Source organism: Crassostrea angulata, chromosome 5 (assembly GCF_025612915.1).
Source record: "Crassostrea angulata isolate pt1a10 chromosome 5, ASM2561291v2, whole genome shotgun sequence".
In the NCBI taxonomy this organism is placed as follows: domain Eukaryota; kingdom Metazoa; phylum Mollusca; class Bivalvia; order Ostreida; family Ostreidae; genus Magallana; species Magallana angulata.
Genome location: NC_069115.1, coordinates 6,347,855 through 6,375,410, shown reverse-complemented (window position 1 = coordinate 6,375,410; position 27,556 = coordinate 6,347,855). Strand labels below are relative to the sequence as shown.

Sequence of the window (27,556 nt, the reverse complement as noted above, 5' to 3'; positions counted from 1 at the left end):
GAGATATCGAAGTTCAACTGTACTTGATATTGCTTGATATAATACAGCCCAATAAAAGCACTGAGCTTAAATTAAATCAGCAGTGTTTCGAATGCTGCCATTTTGGTGAGTACAATAAAACAATGATATATTGTTCTAGGGTTGCACACATTTATTGGCCAAATTTATTTGTACATAAAAATAGACAACACATATAAATCCAATACACCTCATCACAGGAACTTTGATGAATGCAGCACCGAGTGTGCTCCTCTCACAACCATGCAACACTCCCACTGTAGCCATTATCGGGGGTGATATTACAGCACTGAATAATAGTACAGTACAGGTGTATAAGTGCACGTATAACAACCATGCAATACTTTCACATTAACAGTTATCTGGAGTGATGATTCCAGCTGTAACAAAACTACACAACACTACCACATATGTCATTAGTCAGGGTGAATTTAACAATCAAATTAGTGGAAATAATCCTTAACATAGATCTATAAATCTTTCTTAACACCTACCAGTACCTCTCAAAGTATAGAGTCAATTAATGCACAAAAAAAATTATTTTGATCATCAAATCAAAGTGTTGACATGATAGAGTTAAGTTAACTGTATTTACTGCTCAGCCTCATAAAATCTTTACCTTACAAAATTAAGAAAACATGAGGAAATATTTCATGCTTAAAATTTTCACAAGAAACATTACAGAATTAATATTAACAAAAACTGTTGTTATGAATGTATTATTGTTCAGAAACATAATTCTAGCAGTAAATGCCATAATTAGCACAAAAATGAAATAAGGCATTTCAAATGTGTGATGGATTTCCTTTAAAAAAATAATAACCTGTGTATAAACTGTAAAATACAAAATTTCCAAAAAAAAAAATTCCGACAAAATCTTCTCCCCAGTCCAGCTGTATATAAAAATACATCTTCATTTGCCAATGTACACTTTTAAACATTAATACTACATGTATATCTATTTTCTTTGATAATAATAACATCTTGGTTAGTAGAAGAAGAAATTAAAAAAAAAGTGTTTCACAACTCCAGAATATGACACCTTAAAAAATCTAAGGCATTTTGATTCTAATTTGGATAGGGAAAAAAATGGACCTAAGAGTTTGTTTGTAAAATTTACAAAGTTATAAATTGTGACTATCATGATGAATGCTAAACTAACATCAAAATGCAAATAAAATACTGAAATCTGATTGGTTCCTACAAAGTATTGTGAGCTCTTCTTGTGTATGGCCATTTGTAGATCTAAGACATAACAATGGATACGCTCTTCCATGCAGAGAGACCAGTAAGGATCAATAAATGTCTTGTGTTCCTACTGTTCACTACATGCATTTTGGGGCATGATTTTCCTGTTTTATTACTTCAATTAATTTCAATGAATGAATTTCAGATTCAAGAAAGTTACATGTATCAATTTTGATCATCCATTACCATAATATAACTATGAACTCTTAATAAAGACAGTAATCTTATAAACTTAAATATTTAAGCACATTTTGCAATTTTCCTGCAATTAGTACAACCATTAACAATGGCCTACACTTGGCCTTTAACAAACATAAAGCTTACACCACTGCACTTTGAAACAATACTAAATGCACACAAAAGATTTAATCTGCACACATAACATGAATAGTAAAGCCATCTCATTGTACACCAAGCTAAAGGGAGATAAATCTACAATGTACACAAAGTCAAAGGGAGATAATCCCTCTACACAAAGTCAAAAGATGATAACTCTCACAGATTTGGTCTCAACAAGACATGAAAAAAAATTATATTCTCCTAAAAATATATTTTCATTAAGAAATATTTTTCAAGCTTCCATTCAATAAATAAAGAAGACTACCCACTAATGGTCCCCACAGAATTATAAGTATAAAGCCTATATGCTACGTAATATTGTCATCACTTCCTCACAACTCCAAGACGTTTTTGGAGGAAAGTCGAGGACATGCGGTTTCCACAGCTTTTCAGGAGTTCTCGCCCGCCGTATTTGTTCCACTCGGCCTCAAAATCTTTGCCCAGGATTTCAGCTCCCTTCTTACGAGTGAGTCCTGTCTCATCCAAACTCAACTCACACATTTGTAGATCATGGACACCTGGAAAGGACACAATGTAAAATCAATCATTCTTTCCTATGCATATCATTAAGGAACAAAAGACTTCATCTATATCAAACTTTATGACCAACATACTTGTCTTGATTTTTTGCAGAAAATATCAAAATGGTCATAATTATATGAAACTGTTTACTTCTTTTTTAACAGGTGCAATTTTTTGCCTTTTATTTCTAAAATAAGTACTTGTAGTGATTTTTGTTTTTATTGACAATAAGAATATTATTAATTATAAAAACATCCTAATATGCAAAATTCAGCAATAAACAGCACCCCAAAAAAAATACAGTTATACGAAGGTTCCTGATACCCTGGCCTTCTCACCTGCGACTAACAGCAGTGGATTCTTGTCTGGGTACAGCTCCATCTGACGGGCGATGTACTGACCGTCAAAGTGGGCATACCACTGACCATGCTTCTTGTGGGTTGGATCATCACGGAACTCGTCTGAGGGGCGGGCAAACGGAATTCGGAAAAACCTCTGCTGGTTGTCTGTGGTGGGAGCACCTTGTTTGGGGGCCAGACGCGACTCAGATGCTGTAAAAATACATCAGGATTATTTACAATTTTAAGGCACTCAGTGAAGCAATTGCTCTCATATCATTACAATGTCTATCATCCTTTTTATGTTTCTATGCATCTTTTCTTCTCAAAATAAGAAAACATATTCTTTGGATGTTCTCTTTTCTTTCCACTCACCATAAGATACTAGTTTCTCAGGACTCTTTTAAACTCTTTTCAAATCTCTCTCTCACTCTCTTGGTCACTCACCATTAGTTAGAACACTCTCTGGGGCCCTTTCTTCTCCTCTCTCATCAGACTTCTTCTTGTTCTTTTGTTTCCAGGAATGGTACACCTTTAGTCTTCGATGGAATTCCTCTCTACATGCATCCAACAGCTCAATGTCTGAAACATTAACAGTAACAAAATAATGTCTCAATCTTATTTGAAACAAAACATAGTAATATCATTGACACCTCTTTGTTTTCGGAATCTACCACAAGATGTGATATTGGCATTGTTAAGCTCATGGAACCTACCACAAGATGTGATATTGGCATTTGTTAAGCTCATGGAATCTACCACAAGATGTGATATTGGCATTTGTTAAGCTCATGGAATCTACCACAAGATGTGATATTGGCATTTGTTAAGCTCATGGAACCTACCACAAGGTGTGATTTTGGCATTTGTTAAGCTCATGGAATCTACCACAAGATGTGATATTGGCATTTGTTAAGCTCATGGAATCTACCACAAGATGTGATATTGGCATTGTTAAGCTCATGGAATCTACCACAAGATGTGATATTGGCATTGTTAAGCTCATGGAACCTACCACAAGACGTGTTTATAGCATCTCTCAGCTCAGCATACTTCCACTTGGAGAGATCATATTTCTTCTGTAGAGCAGCGGCCCGTGTGGCTCGAACCTCCTCAGATCTAAAACAAATAAATTATATTAAAAATCAATTAGTCTTATATATAACAAAGCTTGTTTTGTTAAAAGGTCTTCCAAGATTAGAAATAGCCCAAGCTTATCTTTCAAACAATGGCACAGTGATACATTGCTGGAGTAGAGTGCAGAGGGATAGGAAAAACTTAATGGCTGTATGTATGTAAAGCATGTCTATTGTATATTTAAGCACCTTACAGTCATTTGTATCAATCAGATATCTATTATTCATTAAGTTACACTGACTGACATTTATTAAGTTTGAATTTTTTTGTTTGATGTTTGAAAGCATGTTTTAAAATACTGTTTTTCAATGGCCAGTCTAATGAGTTTTTCCACATGATTTTATTTTTTTAGCAAAAAATAAATTAGAACTTAACCACATCGCAATATTCTAGCGCTGAGCAGATTTGCAAAGGGAAAGAAGTGAATGTCAAATTATATGTACACGCTTTTACAATTGGAATATTCATTTAAACAAGTTCATTGAACACTTAGATATAATGATGCATGTTGGGAAATGTGATGCATTTTGGGAAATATCTTACTTTTTACTGTCCCCAGTGCTGTTAGTAAAAATAATATATGGTAAAGTAAAAAGAATAATTAACAAAAAGTAAATAAAGACTTTTAATTAATTACATGTACCTTATTAAACCATAACAACCAAAAGATGGTCTTTATAAAGATATCAATTACATTACCATAACTTAATGAAGATTAAAATTTCTAATTTTGATTTGACATCAATGCATAATATTTGGTAAGCTGACAATTTGTATCTAGGAGGTTTTACGAGTCAAAGGTTTCCAGTGTTGATTTGCCATTCAAATAACATTTTATATACAGTAATGACTCCTATCTCTGTACGTAGTACTGACTAAATTAAAGCAATAAAATTAATATATATTTGGGTTTTAATTTGCCGTTTATTGTGAGAAGTCATACCACTGTAATACTATCTATATTTACCAGTAAACAACAGTTTCTAGTGTTGATTTATGTTTATTGTGAGATTTTTTAAGCAGTAACAACTCATACCTCTGTAGCGGTGGGACAACCACATCCTCAACCTCGTTCTGATCTTCTGACGCAAGACGCAGCGCCAACTCACGATCACGTCGCTCTTGCTCCAAGATCTCCTGTCTGATATTAAAAAAAACAATGCATATCAATTCAATGACCAAACATTTCTTCTTGCAAATCAATTAAGTTTGTAAATTATCACAGGATGTTGGCTGCAACTAATGATTAAAAAATTTTTTGGTTTAAATGGTGTTGGTAGGATCAAAGTACAGTGGAATCATTAGATTTTGTGGTGGCTCAATGTTCGTGGAATTCGTGGGTACCTTTCATCCACGAATTAACATCCTCCACGAATTGATAAATTAGGGTAATACAATCATGTTTCATTTTGTATGTATAGGAATATACCCGTACACGAAATTACCTCCCCACGAACCTGTAACATTTAAGCAATCCACAAAAATTGGCCCCCACAAATTTTAATGATTCCACAGTATATTCATTACACTAATTTAACAAATCAAATTTAATCATACTTCCATTAAAACATACAAATTTTGGAAGTTTTAAAAATAAAATACTGAATTGAATAAAAGAAATTATTATTTTTTCATTATTTTTTCTGTAAAATTTGTCTGACCCATTAAATGATTTTATCATTGAAAAATTCTATGGCATAAGTGTTTACAGTAAAAACAAAGTGCCAGGGACAAGTGATTTTACTTCATTATATTTACATTTACCAGTGTCTTTGCCTGTGATAACACTACATATCGATTTTGTAATATATAACCCACAACTTCAATGACGCCAAATTGAGGCCCCAGCCGGGTTTGCTTATTTGTATTTAAATATTTAATCATGCGATGGCTTAAAATTATATAAATATAAGTAACCGGGAATCATTATCTGAAAATAATGAGGTGATAATTTCGGTCAGGGCGTGATCAAATCTATCATAAAGCTCTTCAGGATTTACTGAATTTGATCACACCCCAACTGAAATTCTCACCTCATAATACTCAAAAGAATGATTCCTTATTCCTTAAATAAGCATAATACATTATATCCGTCAAGTTTACAACATGTAGTATAATCACCGGGAATGAAAATCACTTTGCTGTAAGTGTCAATTCATTATTAAGCGTGTTCACTATAAGGGTTTTTTACAGTACATCATACAAATCTACCTCCGCCTGTTATCCTCTAACCGTGTTTTACAGTACATTATATATATATATATATATATAACAATCTACCTCCGCCTGTTATCCTCCTTCTCTTTCTCCAGCTGTGCTGATATAAGTGCCTACAAAACAAATCGAGTTATTGACTTATGATTGAAAAACATACATTATATATGTATTATATACATGTAAAATACTCTACAAATTTTTTATGCAGCAAAAATGAAACAGAAAAAAAATACTAATACTGTTGCTGTGGTACCCACTGCTTTATTTGATTGTATATACCTTCTGTTTCTTTTCTTCTTCTTCCCTTTTCTTTCTTTCCTCCTCTTCCTTCTTTCGTTTTGCTTCCATCTCTGCTTTCCTGTAATCGTAAGAAGATATCAAGTGAAGTCACCAGAAATTAGATTATTTGAACTCTTGACCAGTATTTAATAATATACTGTAACAAATTACGCTATGAGAATGGGGACTGTTGTGAATAACAATGATTTCAAAAGTTACTGTTGCTACATGTATGAGATAATAAGGCTAAAAAAATTCAATGTTTTGACTCTCTGGCCAAATGCTGCTACATTGACCAATTTTACTGTCATAAGTAAAAGGGGAATAACTAATTTTCAATTTTAAGTTAAATTATGATAATTGAGTTATTCCCCTTTGCAAATATTGCAATAAAATTTTTTTACCTGCCTGCCACATTATATTTTGATATTATTGGCCTGAGAATCAAAAGAATAAATATTTTTGGCCTATGGGTTAAATAAGTGCTTGAGATATGTTTAACCAAAAGAATAAACATTTTTGGCTTAAGGCTTAAACAAGTGATTGTTTAACATACAGTTTCCTGTCTTCCTCTTCCTGTTTCTTCCTTCTCTCCTCTTCTTCCTTGCGCTTCTTTTCTCTCTCCATCTCTTCCTACAGAAGTCAAATATCAATTTTAATAAATAATCTAAAACACTATAACCATACTTTTTGCATTATGTATCTTTAAAAGTTCTTAAAACAATATCCCTTGCTGAACCCTTATCTCAGAACACAATGATTGCTATATATACCTATCTTGAGAATTATATGTTTACGTAAACGACTCAATCTTTTTGGTCATAAACTAAACTGTTTTCCAATCCTAGAGTAGTTTTCCATTCTTTGATTTGTTTTCACCATGAAATCCTTGTTCTAAGCCCTATCTCCTATCTAAGCCTAGTCCCCCTCCCTACAAACCTCACTATTAAACCAACCTCTTCAGCTTTTAACATTCCTCATACCCTCCCTATTTATCCAAACCATGCATTCCCAAGGTTCATTTCCTAAGTTAGTGTAACCTGTATTTCACTTTATAACCACCCTCCCTAACATGGTTACTTCAGGATGCCAACCTTTATCTTCCATACAGGACCTTTTTACTGCTATTGCAAACTACAGTATCCTGCTGAGGTACCTTTCTACTGTTATTGTAAACTACAGTATCCTGCTGAGGTACCTTTCTACTGTTATTGTAAACTACAGTATCCTGCTGAGGTACCTTTCTACTGTTATTGTAAACTACAGTATCCTGCTGAGGTACCTTCCTACTGTTATTGCAAACTACAGTATCCTGCTGGGGTACCTTAATACTGTTATTTTGTGGAGTACAGTATCCTGCTGAGGTACCTTTCTACTGTTATTGCAAACTACAGTATCCTGCTGAGGTACCTTTCTACTGTTATTGCAAACTACAGTATCCTGCTGAGGTACCTTCCTACTGTTATTTTGCGGAGTACAGTATCCTGCTGAGGTACCTTTCTACTGTTATTGTAAACTACAGTATCCTGCTGAGGTACCTTCCTACTGTTATTTTGCGGAGTACAGTATCCTGCTGAGGTACCTTTCTACTGTTATTGTAAACTACAGTATCCTGCTGAGGTACCTTCCTACTGTTATTTTGCGGAGTACAGTATCCTGCTGAGGTACCTTTCTACTGTTATTGTAAACTACAGTAACCTGCTGAGGTACCTTTCTACTGTTATTTTGTGGAGTACAGACCTGTATCTTCCTGAGGCGCTCCTGCTCTGCCTTGGTCTTCTCCTGCTCCAGTTTCTTCCTCAGATCTTGGAACGTCTGGTCCATCTGACTCAGCAGGTGGTTCATAGTCCTCTGCATCTCGTCCGCCGACATGTTCGTTGTCTGTGTGAAAAGGGAGAGAAAGGGATTAAGATAGGATACAGCAGAGAGAGAGAGACACACACACACACAAAGACACAGAGAGACAGAGGGACAGACAGACAGACATACATTGAAACAGAAAGAAACAGAGCAAGAAACCATTCATCTGTTTGAACAGGGAGAAAAACAATTATTAGTAGAAAAAGAGAGAGGGAATATGGGCAAAATAGAGGAAGGAGAACATATTAAAGAGGAGAAAGAAAGACAGATGTGGAAGCAAGAGAGGAGATCAGATGTCAAGTAAAATAGACAGGTTAAGAAAAAGCAAATGAGAAAGAAACATGAGAAGGAGGTAACAATGGAGCTAATCTTACTCTGATCTTGTGAATGAAGTCTTGTAGAGCTTTCTCGATCAGCTTGGCCTGTTTTGTGGCAGTTTCTTTTTCCTTCTTCAGCTGACTGATGATCTCTTCCATGCGAGATAGCTGTCCCTGGGACTGTTTCACCTGGACTATCATCTCATACCTGCAAAACAACATCATTTTCATTATATGCCTCTTAACGAACTTCAAAACATTGTCCTGTTACTATTGAGAATATGTTAAATATAGACCGAGGTCAACAATGAAACCATGGCAACCGCTATACTGTAAAGATCTAATTGAACAAATCAAATTAAACCAATTTAGAGAGATACAGTAATATCTAATTGTTTACGACCCCTACCTGCTTTTTTTTGGTTGGGTCAAGAGAATATCTAACATATTGTGATGGCCCTCACACATTTAGAGCTTAATAGGTTCAAGATGATATTTTGAGAGTTACAGATTTACATTGTACTTACTTGGGTCTTTACCTTTTCCCTACCCCCACCATTGTACCTACTTGGGTCTTTACCCTTTCCCTACCCCCACCATTGTACCTACTTTACCACACCTCCTATAGTTGTACTTACTTGGGTCTTAACCCCTCCCCTTATAGTTGAACTTACTTTACCCCTTCCCTCCCCTAAAGTTGTACTTACATGTACTTTACCCCTCCCCCTTTAATTTTACTTACTTGGGTCTGTTCCTCTCCCCTTTACCTATAGTTGAACTTACTTTACCCCTCCCCCCTATAGTTGTACTTACTTGGATCTTTACCCCTCCCATACCCCTATAGTTGTACTTACTTTACCCCTCCCCTACCCCTATAGTTGTACTTACTTGGATCTTTACCCTCCCCTACCCCTATAGTTGTACTTACTTTACCCCTCCCCTACCCCTATAGTTGTACTTACTTTTTTAGTTGTACTTACTTTACCTTTTCCCCTATAGTTGTACTTACTTTACCTTTTCCCCTATAGTTGTACTTACTTTACCCCTCCCCTACCCCTATAGTTGTACTTACTTTACCTTTTCCCCTATAGTTGTACTTACTTTACCCCTCCTCTACCCCTATAGTTGTACTTACTTTACCTTTTCCCCTATAGTTGTACTTACTTTACCCCTCCCCTACCCCTATAGTTGTACTTACTTTGTAGTTGTACTCACTTTACCCCTCCCCTACCCCTATAGTTGTACTTACTTTACCTTTTCCCCTATAGTTGTACTTACTTTACCCCTCCCCTACCCCTATAGTTGTACTTACTTTACCCCTCCTCTACCCCTATAGTTGTACTTACTTTGTAGTTGTACTTACTTTACCTTTTCCCCTATAGTTGTACTTACTTTACCTTTTCCCCTATAGTTATACTTACTTTACCCTCCCTGTACTTACTTAGGTTTGAACCTCCTGACATCCCTCCACATGCGGACCGTCTTCTGAAGCGTGATGATCTGGCCTCTCCTCCACAGGATCTTGTTCTTTACTAAAGGAAACAACAAACAGCATTTTATCATTAACTATCAATTGTAATGAATAAGGGCATGACATTTTCAGGCAGCATTCACCCCAACCCACCCATTTTAATGTACCTCAGACTGGTACTGTGGTTTCATTAATATTCAAGAATATCCATTTACGTGGATAAAGTGAAAATCACTGTTTCAAGGATACATAATCTTGTGACCAATGACTCTTAATCAATACAAATTGCCAGTAGAACTAATTGAACTTCAATGAACATTTAATTTCATGGATAAACTTAACAACGAAATCCATGAAAAGTGATATTCAATGAATATTGAGGAAACCACAGTAATTGAAATGCATTAATTTTTAATTTAAACTATCTCTACAAACAAAAAATAATTATACATGTACATGGTCAGTCACACCTCGTTATCTCAAACTAGAAGGGACTGGTTAAAAACTTCAAGATATCAGAATATTCGAGATATCAAGGGTAAAATAGTTAAAGTATACTATAGATGATTGTGACTTAAAAATCACTTCAACAAATCAATTATATTCAATATTAGATTGTGAAAGATACCTTAGTTCAACTCTATATTAAATTAATGTGATTTTTAGTCACATTATAAGCTTTAAAAAATCAAATAATCTTAGGTTGAACATTATATCCTATATCTATATCACAGTACATCAAAACAGACCAAGTAAAAATGTCAACTATTGTCAAGCCCTCTTAATTTTATATCCATTTACCTAAAGATAGCTATTTTTCCATACACACATGACTGACAGTCTTACATTTGATAACCGACAGGGCTCCCCACTGCGCTTTTTTCCAGCGAGAACACAGCAGCCATCGCTTCACTTTCTTAACCAGCATCGCCAGATTCTCAGGGTCGCTTTTCATAATTTGGTCAAACTCGGCAAACTTTCCGGGACGGAAAAAGACCTTGGTCAGACCGAACTTGAACTCATTTTCATTTAATCCCAAAGCTTTAAAAAGAGCCTGAAAAGAAGAAGTATAGATATTAGATTTCTTAACATGTAAAAATTGCTCGTCTATTAATGATTGTTCATTGTTTATAATTGTTCCTGTATTAAAGACACACTATCAATGAAATTCACTATAATATATAGTATCAAAAGCCCCTCACTGAAAAGACTTACTTAATTATAAGTTTACAGAATAGGGTCCACACAATTAAGCTACTGTATACAGGGAAATATTTTCCAACATTTAATTTTTGCCCCTTTTGCCATCCTCTTTATGAAAGAATTTAAAACTTGGCAAACTCCGTCTTAAATTATCTCTCTTTAAACACAACTGTGTCTCGGGGCGAATTCAAGACGGGACAAAACTGTTTGCAAGTGTGGAAGCTGGGGTAAAAACTGCATGGGGCGAAAATTACTTTGCATACAGTATTTTGTTCAAATCAATTTTTATAATGTCTTATAGTCTTAAGTTCACTGTGGTACAAACTGACCGCCACTGAATAGACTTACTTTACAGAAGAGCCTGGGGTCCAGACGAGCTATATCGGCCGGCATATACTTCTTGTACATGTTGTAGAGGTCCGAGAACTGGGTACGGGACGGGAACCCCTGCTGCATCAGCTCCAGCACGGAGCCCATACCTGACCAATCAAAATGCAGTGTTAGTACAGGGTGACTAATGTCAGGAAAATTCATCAAAGTGATTCAGGCTAATCTAAGTGTTTATTCAATATGAGAAATGCAACTTGAACATACATGTGTGTGTATCTAATGGTTTGTTCAACTTATAGTTTTCATAAATCGAAATATTTTTATAATCATTGTGATAATTTAAATCCATTTAAAATGAATTTTAATACTAAATTATAATTATCTTAAAAATCATTTGCAGTTTTTCTAAGCCTCTCTGTTGGTTTTTTTTTATTAACTAAGAGGCTTACAGAAACATTATTCATTTAAACAACAAATTTGACAGTCAATTTGATATGCTTCCTAAAAAGAATGTAGGATGGCCGACTTTGTGCTTCAATAACTTTCTGTATAAATGGTACCTTACCTGAACACTCGAGCTGACTAAGAATCTGTCCCCCCTCAAACAGGTGATCCACCATCTTCAAGTTGGGCTTGATACACCTGATGAAATTTGTTCCCTAAAGAAAAATTACATTCAGTAAATAACTTGCATCAAAAACTATCAAATATTTAATCTAAAAAAATATTGTACAACTTTGATTCTGACAGTTGTGTCCCTTTAACTGCATTAACCTTGAATTTAGTTGATACCTAAATTCTTGGACCATTCCTAAGCATGCATTAAATTTGTTATTGATTTTCTCACTTTGATGAACATTTGATTCCTTGCATTGACCCAACAACGAAATTTTTCGAAAAATTGGTTTTCAACAAACATTGATAAAACCACAGGACTGACCGTGCTCTTGAGTTTCTCCATCAGGGTTTGCAGCTGGGAGCGGAACTTGCTGCCGACGCTGATGAAGTTGAGTTTTCCGGAGGAGACCTGGATCCCTTCAAACATGGTCTTCAGCATCTTGTTGGAGCTGTCCTGTATCAGGAACTCCAGCGATGCGTGGAGAGCATCGTTATTCTTCTCTATGAACAAAGTCTGTTGGGAGAGATAAAAAACTTGAACGTAGCAGTATCATCCAACAACTCGTGCACATCCGGTTCATAAAGCATAATTTAAAAGTCTTATTAACCTCAGTAGGGTGGAATTTGTTTTCGTATTAAAATGAAGTCTGTGTATTATTGACAATCCCCATTATCAACTCTTCAATAGTTTGTGAGGGTGATAAAAAAAACTTTGAGCAGAATAATTAATTTACAAGTAGTATTTTAACTAAAAAAAAATGTTCTTTGATTTAGTGTAAGAATAGAATTATGATTTAAGGAAATTGAATATCAAATAAGTTCAAAACAATTGATAGTTTTGCACACATCTAGTTCATTGCATTTGCCAAGCTTTTTGTAAACATGCATACTGTCAATGTACAGTCAGTAATCAATGTGAATTTTCAGGACAGCTATAGTTCTGTGGTAAGTTTACATTCTGGTACTTACGGTGTGGTAACAGACTGCCCCCGCAAAGTGACGAATCAGGAAGCCCTCGTCATCGCGCACGTCACGGTGCATTTTTAACTTCGATTTTCTGGGCAACTACAAAAAATCCAAACCAAAATATATTCATCAAAGTAATTAACGTAGAGAAAAAACACGGTGGTCTTTTAATTAGAGAATTATAGTAAATAAATGCTACTTCAATAAATACTACGTGCAGCATTATACTTTGTTTACCATTGATTTTGGTGAATGTATATCAAGATGATTTTTTTTTTAATTTTGGGCTGAGAAGGCATAAAAGGCTTCAAAACATGAAGAAAATAAGAATACATACACTGAGTCTGAAGTGAGATTTGTTGCGGTTGTGAACCTCCATGGTGAAGTGCTCGGGTTTGGGGGTGGGCAGTTTACTCTCCTCATCCAGGAGGTCAAAGATTCCATTGGCCTTCATCTCAATCAGTTCTGTGTAAAACAACACCAGCAAATATGTACAACAGTCTAAGATGACATTTCTTAACCTTATTAGTAATAAAACTAAGCACACAACAGATACTTGTGATTTGATGTGTAGGGATATTTGTACTCATCTGAAGTTTAATTCTAAAGAGTAAGAAATACAGACACATGTACATGAAATGATGGTGATCCCCAAAACACTTCATCATATACTCCTGTACACAATATACCAAACATACATTTGTGTAGATCTTGTACATTCTGTACACATCTATTAGTTAGATTTACACCTGTACATACCTGTTATAGATTTACACCTGTACAAATCTGTTATAGATTTACACCTGTACGTACCTTTTATAGATTAACACCTGTACAAATCTGTTATAGATTTACACCTGTAAAAACCTGTTATAGACCTGGATATGCCTGTTATAAATTAACACCTGTTCATACCTATCAGAGATAAATTTACACCTTTTCATACCTATGGGAGATAGATTTACATTCGTACATACTTATCAGAGATAAATTTACTCCTGTACATACCTATACAATCCTGGTTATCAGTCCAAGTGATTTTCTTTACATTTAGTCCTTCTCTCTCGTACAGAACTTGTTCCTAAAACATACACTAAACTGTTCATACAAATACATCATACATGTAATGAGTCTGACTGAGGTCCATGCAATATTCATTGATCTCTGAGATGTTTAAATATTGCCATCTTACCTCTTTGAGAATCCTCTCATTGAAAAACTGCTGTAGTTTTTCATTACAGTAGTTGATACAAAACTGCTCAAAACTGTTCACTTGGAAATATTCTGAAAAATTCATCATGTATAATTTTCCTTTATCAATTATAATTATAATGTAGAAGCATAGAATACAGTCATTATATAAATTTTAAAGCTTTTGGCAAATTCAGCCTAGCTCATGTCATTTACATTATGATATGAGCATACATTTTTTGGCAGTAATTTAGAATACAAAACAATTTTTTAAAGCCCTCCCCCCCCCCCCCCATTCAAGATGACTTTCTCAGGTACTTCTGCAATGAGTCAAATACTGCCAAATTGATAATTTTTATTGCAATTTGTAAAAGGGGAACAGATCATTTTTTTTTTATTTGAAGATTAATTAAAGAAAATTGAGTTATTTCCCCTTTTCAAATCTTGAAATGAATCCTTGCCCACAGCATTATATTTTGTAAACTTTGACTTCAAAAAACAATTAAAAGATTTCATATACATATAGCGTAATACTGAAAGTCTTCTCTGTTTCCTCCTCGCACTCAGAAGTCTTGCAGTAAGTCCAATCTAGCTACATAATATTTACAAATGTTTGGGCTGAGGAACTAAGGACTGATTTATAACCATGCAAAGCCCATTATATATAGACATATAAAATGTTTGCTCACCAAATCCAGCAATGTCCAGTAGACCTATATAGCTGACAGTGGAGGAGAAAGGAATGGCTTTGTTGACACAGGCCACGATGTAATCAAACAGCCGACTGTAAATAGACTTGGACAGGGCGTCTCTAGCGCTGGACGCTTCACCCGCCTTCAGAGGTACCCTGTAAAGTTTCATATAGAACAATTAGTACATGTAAATGATGGGGATAGTTGCTCTTCATTGTTAGCACTGAATGACTTGAATACGGTCTTAGAACCATTTTAACAAGATTTTGGACTTTCTGAAGACTGCGACAATCTTATCAAAACAAGTAAAAAATGACGCTGGTTTCAAGTGAAATATATAAGATTGCGTAGTCTTAGCTCAAAAGCCTGACAAATCATGTTGATTTCAAAGAGCCGACTCACTTGATGGCCGTTCCTTTGGATCCACCCCGTGCAGTCTGCATGATCCTCGAGACCAGACTCTCTCTGAGTTCCTCCTTCGGCAGACCCAGCAGCGAGGAGGCAGTGTCCAGGGAGGTCTCTGTGGAGGGGGACACCTTACAACCACCTGTCAGGTAAAATATTGTACACATTTACCTTAATTTACAACAGCCTGTCAGGTAAAGAAAGATTTGCCTTTCAACATTTGAAAATCATATTTCACACCTTTTTTAGATACTAAAAAGCATGTGCTTTTCGAACTTTAAACACAATTTAGTCCTTTAGGCAATTTACATATCAAAAGGCTTTTTGGCACTACAAGTCCTAAACAAAATCATCTGGCATGGCAATTAGTTTCTAGTTTGTATTTGAATTACGCACTTTTTTTTAATATGAATTTTTAGACTTTTCCGACAAGAATTTCGAGAAACCCAACATGAATCATGTTGTGTAATATTTAAAGATAGATTTCAACTACTGGTATGTATCAGTTATCGAAACAATTCTAAAAATTGTATGGATCCAAGCACTATTGATATCGAATTCTAGTCTCATTTAACTAGACGCTCGGCTATCTCCGTTAATATCTGACAAGCAAGAGAGCCCCCTCTCTGCTTGTCGCAGATTTACAGAGACAGCCGAGTGTCTGGTTGAACGAGACTGTATTAACTCTGGCGTAGGAATATATGAGACTACAAAAACATCTAAATTGTTTGTAGTATATAAAATTTTACTATTTTTAAAGTGTTTATAGATAAGTTTCCTTATAAACAATGCTTCAGCATACATTACATCGAATTTTTTTCTATTATTTTCAAGAACTTAGTCTTGTCAGCGGTGATGATTTGTGCTTAGGTCGAAACACTGTTTCACTTTCGGTTTGCCAGATTAACTGCATAGGAGAGTTGATTAAAATCAACTCCCAAAAATTGTAGAAGTATAAAAGCCCAAGCGAAAACACATTCAATATGAATGAATCTTTTTCAGGAAAATGTCAAAATTAAGGGCTTATAATTTACCTTTTGTGTCATCTGTGTTTTCCTCGAAGGTGATGTTGCCCAGGTGTAGGACGGAGGCCACCAGGGTGTAGATGGAGTGCCTGTCCTCGTTAGAGATGCCCAGGTGAGCCATGGCACTGTCACACACCTGGAAGTCTCGGACATCGTCTAGCACTGGGTCGTGGAGGCTACCCTGCTTCAGGTACTGCAAGTGTGACAGATAAAATATATAGCTACCAGATAGGTTATATGGATAGAGAGACAGAGACAGAGAAAAACAGACAGATGGATGGATACACAGAGAAGAGGGAGAAAGTTTAATATCAGCAATATCAGTTTTCAGATTAAAAAAATTAGTTGAGAGAGAGAGAGAGAGAGAGAGAGAGAGAGAGAGAGAGAGAGAGAGAGAGAATTTTAAGTCTAAGAGAACTTATTAATAAAAGTATGAGAGAGACACACAAAAACAAAATTAACAGACACTCAGACTAATGAACAATGACAGAAACAAATACTTGTGACAACAAGAAGATTGAATCTCATTGGAGACTCATAGTAAGGATGACAGGTGAGAGTAAAATCATGCAAAACATAAAACATTACTAGCTGAATGTCTTATACAAAAAACCTAGATGACAGAATTCACTGAATCCATTAATTATTTTTTAGTCTTTTCTTAAAATAAATTAATTGGATAGTGATCCTTCAGTAAATGAGTGAAATATTAAATAATTAAAAGGAAGTAACTTTGAACAGGTTAGCTGGTTTCACCTACCATCTGACTTTTTCTGTCTTGTCCAAGTTTCTTGTCGTTTTCTCGAGTACAGAAGTACTGTGTACATCCTCTGTTTAAATACTACAGCAAAAACACGGCAACAGTAGAACATACACATCACGACAGCAACGGGAAATACAAATGTACTCCAATAAGAAAATGGCAGTGACCAAATAATAGTTCAACATGCCAATCAAAGTAAAATTGAATGATGATAATGAAGGTACATGGTCCATTGCCAATGGTGAACTAAAACAAAACTAATTTATCAATGAAGTAAGTCATAATTATACTGAATTAATTACCATTTTCAGCATTTAAATTCTAATCAAAAACATACTGGTACTTACAATGATAAAAAAGAAATACCATGATCCCATTCTAACATATGACAGAGTTGCCCCTGCATTGATAAATCAATACCCATATCCGTTCTACTTTATATTCTTTAATAAATAAAACTATTTACCTACAATTCAATATGGGAATTACATTCATTTAGTAAAATTACAATTTTACATTGGTTAGTTTCCTATGGAGAATTGGAGAAAGTTCAGGAATGAGTAAAATTCAAAATTTTAACGAAAAAACAGGTTTTCTTTCATTTATTCATGAAAATCTATGGTGGACCAGGACAAAGAGTGTAGAATCTTTGACATCAATTATGGTTTCTGGAGACACTGTTCATTTAAAATTAACATGCATATTCCAGAAGAAGGTTTTTCATTCATTCAAGGGGAGACAACTTCAATAACTATATTGACAACACTTACATGGAATTGATCGGGTGAGGCTAATTTCAGTTGTTTGCGTAGTTCCTCGGGCGCCCCGGCACACAGCCGGTAGAATATGTGATAGTTACGCTCGTCTCGACTTTGAACGATGACTCGCGACTTCTCCAGCAGGTAATGGGAGATAAATCCTCCAGCCACGGAATTCTGAAATCAGGGAAAACAAAACTAGAACCCATTTAAAAACAAAGCTACATGTAGATATGTACTTTTAATTTATTCCCCCCGCCCCCCAAAAAAAGTAAAAATACACACTATAAATGCACACTGAAATTTTAAAGGAATCTTGCAATTAAAATTAAATAACCTTTAAAGGACTTTTAAAAAGCTTGTCTGGATAGACTTCGCTTCCATAAAGACGTAATAATTAAATACATTATAATAAAAATCATAACAAGTAGTTTTTCGTTTAAAAATGCACAATTATTGTACCCCAAAATCTTGAAAAAATACACTGCACATGCTGTGTTATAGAAATTTGTTCTGAGTATACTGTATGCATGCTAACATTGTATATCTTATATATTATAATATAATTATGATATATGCATGTACAATAGATGTGTCGTATTAATGGTAATTTTATCATGCATTCCTCTTTTCAGTCTCAAAGAGAAATGGAATTAATTCAGGGTCAATTCTCAACCATGCTCAAACTCGACAAACTGTATACAAGACAATACTGGTCATTATAGAGAAAATGTATACAAGGCCCTACTGGTCATCATACAGAAACTGTACATACAAGGCAATACTGGTCATCATACAGAAACTGTATACAAGGCCCTACTGGTCATCATACAGAAACTGTACATACAAGGCAATACTGGTCATCATACAGAAACTGTATACAAGGCCCTACCGGTCATCTTACAGAAACTGTATACAAGGCCCTACTGGTCATCTTACAGAAACTGTATACAAGGCCCTACTGGTCATCTTACAGAAACTGTATACGAGGCCCTACCGGTCATCATACAGAAACTGTATACGAGGCCCTACCGGTCATCATACAGAAACTGTATACGAGGCCCTACTGGTCATCATACAGAAACTGTATATGAGGCCCTACTGGTCATCATACAGAAAGGGTATACGAGGCCCTACCGGTCATCATACAGAAACTGTATACGAGGCCCTACCGGTCATCATACAGAAATTGTATACAAGGCCCTACTGGTCATCATACAGAAACTGTATACAAGACCCTACCGGTCATCATACAGAAACTGTATGTATACAAGTCATCATAGAGAAACTGTATACAAGGCAATACTGGTGATCATAGAGAAACTCTTAGTAGTCCCTCTATTCATTGTGATAGTGTCAAATTGAATCAATACATGTATCGTTTAGTATTTTTTTTCTGTAAGAAACAGAGAGTAAGAAATCGCTACTATTGAAAGGAATCTACAAATTCTGCATGTGCTCACTGAAATAACATGCAAGTTATAGAGATTTAAATTGTATCAACCCAAGCCAAAACTTTTAATTGCTGCCAAATTTTAAGAATTCAAACTTCATATAAATTTTCTGAGTCATATAAAAGGTATGTATGTTCCAAAGTTTGAGTTTCAATCACATAACAAACAGCATTCATTAAAAAAAAAAAGAAACCAACCTAGCTTACATATAAACCACATGACTGAATTGATTTCTCATTAGTCCACACAGATTTTAAGAGGTTCTAGCTACTAAAAAAATGGAAAAAAATAAGGATAAAAATGTAAATATAAATCTGAAAATTGCAGAAAAAAATCTACACAAAACTAACGTGTATTAAACATAGAGAATATTAAAAGACGAGTGTATAAATACTGCATAATGTATAGGATCCACAACACACCATAACTCTATAACTTAGTGTATAAATACTGCATAATGTATAGGATCCACAACACACCATAACTCTATAACTTTTTTATTGAAAAGTTTTCAAAGATCGGTTTTGAAATAGAGTGAAAAAAATATGGTTGAATAGAATTTGAATGTGGTGGATCCTACCTAGACTTTCAATACTAATAATGTCTTAATATTTATCTTAATATGGTTCAAAGGTCACTGGCTACAGAGAGACAATCAGTTGGAAATTAAATTGAAGGCATTCTTGTCAAATAAAAAAAAAAAATTCGATTGAACTAAACACCCTGCAGACGAGTGATTTTTTTTCTCTCACAGACTTCAAATTAAAAGCATCTTTAATCTATCTGGTCATTACACAAAATTACTATAGTTATTATGAACCATGATTGTAACTAAGACATGTTTTCAACACAGACTTTATAGTTACTTGTACAAAATTTGTGTTTTTAGCAATTGACCTTAGAAGTCAAAGTTCATGAACCTGATTAAAATCCCTGTCCAAAGCAGTAACACGAGAACAGAAATGTCAGTGCATTGTACAAAGTCATATAAGTAAGTAATATATAAGTATTAATATACATATATAAATAAGTAAGTATATAAGTATCAATATACAGATATATATGTCAGCAGTAAATCTACCACACTCCACACCCATACATACTTGCTGATTCGCAGCCTGCAAAATAATGGCTAATAAATACCATGGCAATTTTTTCAAAATTGATTTATCAAATAAAATAAATTTTAGTCTCAAGTTAATTGATTTTTGTATGAAACAAGATTTAATTCTGAAATTTTGTATGATGATTTGATTTTCAAGTTTTTAACATGATTTGTATGAAAAAATTTAATTCAGTCTAAAGTTTATCATGTTTTCGTATATACATGTATTTTTTTTACACTAACATAAAAACAACACATTATTAACAGCCCAGTTTGGAATAAATTCTTTGTGATCGTGGAATTAGTCTGTGATCTTGATAATTTTAGTGTGTACGTGTAAGACACCTGGCATTTGTCTTAGATATCTTATAGCATTGTTGATGTACACTGTACCTTGTTATCAAAATGAATTTCAATGAATTTTCCGAATCGACTACTGTTGTTGTTCCTGACAGTTTTGGCATTCCCAAAGGCCTCCAACAGTGGATTTGCTGTTTAAAGACAAAGCGTGCATAGACTGATATCTAGTTCTTGACACCAACAATTGATACATTATTATTCAGAGAATTTCATGGTAAGAACTCTCATTCTGAATTGTAGTACATGTACTGGGATAATAAAAATCTTGTAAAAAACTCACACTCGAGTATCCTCTGCTCGAGCTGGTTGATGTGAGCGCCCCAGGACTCGGTCAGATACTTCAGGATATACTTGGTGGACTCGGTTTTTCCGGCCCCGGATTCTCCAGACACGATGATGGACTGACTCATCTTGTTGACCTTCATGTCACGGAATGCCTTGTCAGCTGAAATGTCCAGAGCAACTCATCTACGTTACCACAGTGACACGTATTTCAGTATCTCAACATGCTAAACTAGCTTAATACAATAATAGATTCTCAATTAATATTACAGATCTTATCAAATCTCAATTACCTTTAGTTAGATCTTACTGAATCTTCGTTTTCCTTAATTCTAATTTACCTACTGGTAGTATTATTCTCTTACTTCTGAACTTAACTTTCATGCATCTCAGATTTTATAAAACCTAGTGTGTATACAATACTGGACTCATTACCAATTATATCTCGTCTGAGCTTCTTTAAATAATGTCATTTAAAAATCCACAGTTAACCCGATCACTTACCACATACAAGCTCATAATAGAATTGTCTTTGATCTGCAGATCCATACAATTTATAACAATCTCAATAGTTTTGCAACTATTTGAAATTATTGTTTTGAGGAATCTTTTAAGTACATGTACTAAAATATCTTGCATAATGCTACTTCACATTTGTAAAACTGTAGGATTGTATTCTTGTATGATTCCAACACTAGCAAAGATAACAAGTTGCAATCTTGTATGCTTACAAAGCTATATTTTAAGTTTCAATCTATTTACCTATAGCGTAGACGTGAGGGGGGAGCGTGCCCAGTGACTTTCCCTTGTATTTCTTGATGGTGTTGGACGTATAGAGGTCGGGGATCTCATAGTAAGGGTTAATAGCAATCAGAATGTTGGCAGTGTACGTCTACAAGAAGAAATGAATAAATAAATACCACGATTGAACAGGGGCAATTAAGATTGCTGTAAATTCCTTATTTAACACGAAGAATTGATATATGCGTAAAATTGTGAGCAGATTTTAAAATCTCGCTTTTATTTTTCAGACAGTTTTGAGCTACTGTATATTAAATTATAACAAAAAATTGGTGTTCGCAATTTTAATGTTCTTGTGATTTGATGCAAAACAGACGAATCGTGGAATTAAGAACTCGCGTAAAATAAGGAATTTACAGTTTAATATATAAATAACAATAATTAAAAGGACTGAAAGAAACGGAACCCACATTGACATGATAAAACATGGGACAATTAATATTTAGATTCACGGCCCAAAACTTGGACATTTTTGTTGTAGTATATTATCCAGAATAAACTAGGTACTTTTTAAAAGATCACTGCTTAAATGACAATAGTTCATCATTTTGAAAACAATTGAGGAATAATATTTACATGTTGTATAATTGACCCGTATGAGAAAGAAGGATGGACATATTCCAAGCTAAGGACTCTATACATAGTAACCTCTGAGCAGAATATTTCTATCACCCTGAAATTGACCAGTTCTTATGATTCTATCTGCATGCGCATGGATCAAGTAAATATTACTTACATAGATTTGGTTTTTCATGTACCGTATTCTCAGGTTATTCAGTAATGTGGCCTCATTCAGAAACATAAGAGCACCTGTAACGCACACAGATTCATTTTCAGACAACATCAAAGACAGAACATGAACATACATTCACTTAGCTTCAGATTAACTACTAAAAAAATAAATTATACATTGTTTTTGTCAAATGTTTAGTAAGCATTTAATTGGATTTACGATTTATGAATAAAAACGAGCAAGCTGGTATGGATGTTATGAACATTAACTTCTCATATTGTGTAAAGAAGAGATTTTTAGCAAGAGAGACCTCTATCTTTGATTTCTGTGCCAAATATTTAATCAATGTTACCAGATTGCTTGTCATGTAATCACTGAAATCATTGTTTCTGTTTATAACTCAGATATCTACAATAGTCCAGTAAACCCCTGCTATATACTTACAGTTGTCCTCGACATCTTTGTTGTCATATTCCTCTGCAGGAAATGTCCTATCATAGATAGCATTAATGGTCTGTAGGAAAAAATCAGAAAATAACAAAAATATTAAACCTAACAAAACTCCCACACAAAACAAGCAGAGTCCTTTACATTACTACATGTAACACATTAAAGAAACAGAGAGAGAATTCCAGACTTCCTGTAAATTAAAATATAATTACTATCTTTATTTTTATTTCTGTGCCTTGGGGCGGGTTTAATGAGGGTGATATATAGACTTACAGTCCCCGGGGCGTCGAACGGTTCTATAGCAATGCTGTCACTCCCGATGTCCACAATGCGTCCCAGCTTGAAGCCATCGGTGGCGTGCGGGACCCAAACCTTCTTACCCCCATCCATGGCAGGTCAGTTAGATCTGTGAACAAAGGTAAAGGTATGTAAATTAAGATGTTTCCATTCAAACAATAAAGGTATGTAAATTAAGATGTTTCCATTCAAACAATAAAGGTATGTAAATTAAGATGTTTCCATTCAAACAATAAAGGTATGTAAATTAAGATGTTTCCATTCAAACAATAAAGGTATGTAAATTAAGATGCTTCCATTCAAACAATAAAGGTATGTAAATTAAGATGCTTCCATTCAAACAATAAAGGTATGTAAATTAAGATGCTTCCATTCAAACAATAAAGGTATGTAAATTAAGATGCTTCCATTCAAACAATAAAGGTATGTAAATTAAGATGCTTCCATTCAAACAATAAAGGTGTGTAAATTAAACTAGCTAAATAATAAAGGTGTATATTCACTAATTAAACTATATATTAATAATAATTTAAAAGATATGTATGCATCGATCGTATATAAAAGGTATTCATAAACTGTGTAGTATCTTGGAATTATAAAATACTACCGGTATATATATTTTATACTCTTTCGTAAAGGTAGGTATACCTTGTTTATAATTTGAATAGGTGTACCTTACTGGCATATATAGATCAAGTACCGTAACACATGTATATAGTTTCATCATTGTCTGTTAAATAATGCTAATTATAAATGATTTCAAATTGAGTTGACTTATGATTCAAATAATTTAATAATATAGAGCAGTTACCATAGACATATCACAACTTCATGTCTTAGTCATGAAATAGTTCTTTTTTAAAACCATTTATTTGAGCAATCTCCCTTTCCATGCTGACCTCAGGTTATCTAAGGCAATCTATCATGCACATTTAGTTTTATGAGGCAAAATGATAGCTTCTTAAATTAATACTTTGCCCACAAGCTTTTGATGTACAGATGCACGTCCAAAGTTATATATAGACACTGTGACTTAGACCTGTCCACAATTATATATATACAAGGAGAGATGCTAAACCTCTAGCTGCCGGCCTGTGTAACTCAGACTCGGTTTGAAAATATTCAGATGGATGACTTATACAACCTACACTTCCTTACTAGCTTTCAAATACTTCATTTGAAGTCTGAGACCAATTTCTAAAAAATACTGAAATGAAGATGACTTAATAGTCATCAGTGAAAATTTCTGGCAAGGGTTAATTGCTAATGTACACAATTTTATTCCTTCATGAGAGAAGAATCAAGCAAACGAACCTTACTCACTGTAGGAAAAACATGTATCCTATACTGGATCCGCATTACGTAAATTAATAAAATGAATCACGGAATCAAACTGCTATGATGTTTTCTGAGGGGATGCCAAAGCTCTGTGCCTTAATTAACTCAATTTAATTACCTTGACTATCTCTTTAATCTATATGATGAAGAAACTGTAGCTGCTATTATGTGCAATATCCTTAAAAAATTTTTTAGACATAAATGTACACTGTTTTGTATTGAAATTAATAATTCGTCCATTCTCCTCTTCGATTCAACATCATCAAAGCCAATTTTATTATAGAAATTAATAGAATTTGGTAACAGTCAGGGTTTGCATTTAATTTTTACTATTAAAAGGAAAAGGTTATGGTGGGCGAAGGAGTAATATTAAGGATAGAGAACTGGGGGATCCCTTTAGATTTTACATTAAAGTCTAAGCTAGACTGGCTGCTTGATAATCCTACAGTCAGAAGATTAGCAATATAACAAACACAGAGAGCATTAGCAAGCTCAGCCACTGCACTGACTGATGGCCATTAAAACAGTTATAGCATGATTTATGTTCTATCTGTTACATTGTATATATAAATACAGAAAACAAAAGATTGTTGTCAATGCTACAATCAATAGCGAAAGCCACACATACATTAGTTAACATATGTCAGCGACCTTAATTATTTCATACTTTAATCTCTCTCTCTCTCTCTCTCTCTCTCTCTCCAACATTTGTACATTTTCTTGAGGACAAATTACTGATCAATTAATACACACACCTAGGTATTGTAATGACTATATATAAATAAGCAGTCATATGTTTTCATCAGACACAACAAAAACCTCCAATATTCTGAAGAAAAAAATTGCAAATTTTACACTCCACACAGCCTGCTACACCCAATAATTATGACAGTGAATTTCACTCCAGTGAGCCGCGCTTTTATTGACTGATTTCTAGACTGTCTAGGTAAGTTAACACGCAGTCATCTTCAACAGTCAGCAAAAATATACACCTGTTCTCTCGTTTCCATGGCAATCTACTCATGTAGTAGATCTATACCTGGGTATTTCTCTCTTCTTCCATATTTAATATATTACTAACACAGAAATCTATAGCTAGCTATACTCTGTGCTCACAATATTGATTTTGGTTCTTTCTCATTAATAAGAATGTAGCATCATTCATACAGGTATTAAATTCACTTTTTGCACAAATTGATATAATTAAAAAAAAAAAACAGATTCTGTTTAGCAACACATATGTGTAGATGATGAGTATACGTATGAAATAAAGTTCCATCAAGTTCTAAATTAACATACATGAAAGTAATTTCAAATTCACTGCAATACATGTATCAGCTTATAAATATTTACATATAAAAACTGTATAATTTGATCTTTACAAGATAATTTCATTTGGTACAAAAAACTATTCAAAACTTAAAGCATTTCTTGGAAAGATAAATAGGTTTTTAATCAGTACCCTTAAATTAAAGGTAAAATTTTCAACGAGTATCAAACCTTTGCTAACCAACTCAGGCTACATCAAGAGATGTAGACAATTATCATTATACACAGTTAAAATTTTAGGTCATTCATCATTAGAGAGGTTAAGCATTTGAACGTGTACGTGTACGAGTACGCGTAATTAGGGGAATCCCCTAGTTATATGTGTATTACGTCATAATTTCTGTATACCGCGTAAATCTACAAGTTGTACAAAACGTGCAGAATCAAAATTACACGTAGGTGAAAATTTGTAGCATTTTTAAATAAAAATATGGACTTTGTGTTTATCAAGCATTGTTTTAATTAAAGCAGACGATAAATTGAGGACGACTGTGGTTTTGGTTTCATCAAATTCATAGAATTATTTGATAAACAGTGAGAGTAAACTGAACATGTTGAAAATATTAAATCTAATGATTTTACACGTTCGCTTACACGTACAGATTATTAAACATACCATAAAGTTTGGTACGTGTACGTGTAAACATACTTGTAGCTCCACACGTACCCGTAGACGTACATGTTCAAATGCTTAACCTCTCTATTATTTCAAAATATACCTGTTTGTTTGTTTTGTAAGGGAAAATATAGTGTTGATTCTGACATGTATTGAATGTTTTAATCTCAAGAAAACTATCAAATCATGGATTAAAAATAAGGCGTCAATCGGTATGCCTGCATTCAATGATTACCTGGTAGCTAATGGTCCCTAAATAATTAACCCCGAGCTCTGTAAACTTTCTGATAAGAGGGACCGATCCGCCCCGCTACATACGTCTGTCGATGATGCGTCAGACGGAATGCCTTAGTTATTGTCTACTGACCCTCCCGCTGTTACATAATGTTAAAAGCTCAAGTCTTTGTTAATCTGTAATCATTACGAGTCGAAACATAAACCCCGTGGCCTTAGACTGCTTATCGCGATATGCACGTTAAAAAAACAGTACTATAAAAAAAAAAGGTGGATCTCGAATTTGTGTACACAGTACCACACGATAACCACAAGACATCTGTTTCTATAAAATTCAGTGAATGACATTAAGTATACCTTTAAAGATTTAATAAAATCATTAAAAAATACGGTAAATATTATTGCCTACCTCCCTCGGGACAGCAAAACAATCGTCTCAAAGGTCTACGGCGAGATCAGGTGTGACTTCCGGTTACAGGTACCGGTGAATTGACATGCTATAAATAGACCTGCGTAGCCACTTTGCGCACTATTTTGTTCAGACAGGTAGTCGGGGAAGGCTAAAAACGCGAAAAATCCAACAGGCGCTCTTCGTCTTTCAGGAGAATATTAAAAATGTTTTACATGACAACAAACCAAGAATATTTTTGCACAGATGCATGTTAACATTGTCGTTTTTTTAAAAAAAATATTCTTAAACTTAATGCATATGTTGTGGTTATAAACAACACAGGTGCTCGGTTAAGTCGGATACTGCATGGTTGTCCCAGACAAAGACAAAAATGATTAAAATTAGTTATTTTGTGTGTATTTCAGTGTATTAATTGATTAAAACATTCACTGAAAACCCCTGTTTCAAT

The 27,556-nt window shown here is 34.3% G+C and overlaps 1 protein-coding gene across 2 annotated transcripts; it reads right to left on the bottom strand.

The window, feature by feature from the left end:
- Window positions 1-130: 130 nt before the first annotated feature.
- LOC128183927 (unconventional myosin-VI-like) lies at window positions 131-27,199 on the bottom strand. Of its 2 annotated transcripts, XM_052853159.1 has the most exons (32): window positions 27,106-27,199; window positions 23,156-23,288; window positions 22,877-22,946; window positions 22,436-22,509; window positions 21,661-21,790; window positions 20,897-21,061; window positions 20,650-20,747; window positions 20,255-20,269; window positions 17,710-17,874; window positions 16,937-17,017; window positions 16,186-16,369; window positions 15,149-15,293; window positions 14,744-14,901; window positions 14,056-14,147; window positions 13,872-13,944; window positions 13,201-13,328; window positions 12,867-12,962; window positions 12,220-12,411; window positions 11,845-11,938; window positions 11,298-11,428; window positions 10,593-10,800; window positions 9,717-9,807; window positions 8,333-8,483; window positions 7,839-7,979; window positions 6,655-6,731; window positions 6,099-6,177; window positions 5,883-5,932; window positions 4,639-4,743; window positions 3,481-3,584; window positions 2,913-3,047; window positions 2,466-2,678; window positions 131-2,123 (listed from the first exon to the last, which is right to left on the bottom strand). In XM_052853159.1, the coding sequence occupies exons 2-32, from the start codon at window positions 23,270-23,272 to the stop codon at window positions 1,930-1,932; spliced, it is 3,756 nt and encodes a 1,251-aa protein (XP_052709119.1). In that variant the 5' UTR covers window positions 23,273-23,288; window positions 27,106-27,199; the 3' UTR covers window positions 131-1,929. The 2 variants fall into 2 exon arrangements, with proteins under 2 accessions (XP_052709119.1, XP_052709120.1); XM_052853160.1 differs by lacking the exon at window positions 20,255-20,269.
- Between the last annotated feature and the right edge of the window lie 357 nt (window positions 27,200-27,556).

Excerpts from the sequence above, each read along its gene's own strand:
- LOC128183927 (XM_052853159.1), bottom strand. The coding sequence starts at position 23,272 with ATGGATGGGGGTAAGAAGGTTTGGGTCCCGCACGCCACCGATGGCTTC. Across the intron at positions 16,370-16,936 it reads AAGACAGAAAAAGTCAGATG|TACCTGAAGCAGGGTAGCCT; the intron begins GTAGGTGAAACC and ends TCACACTTGCAG. Across the intron at positions 4,744-5,882 it reads AAGGAGGATAACAGGCGGAG|ACAGGAGATCTTGGAGCAAG; the intron begins GTAGATTGTTAT and ends TTTTAATATCAG.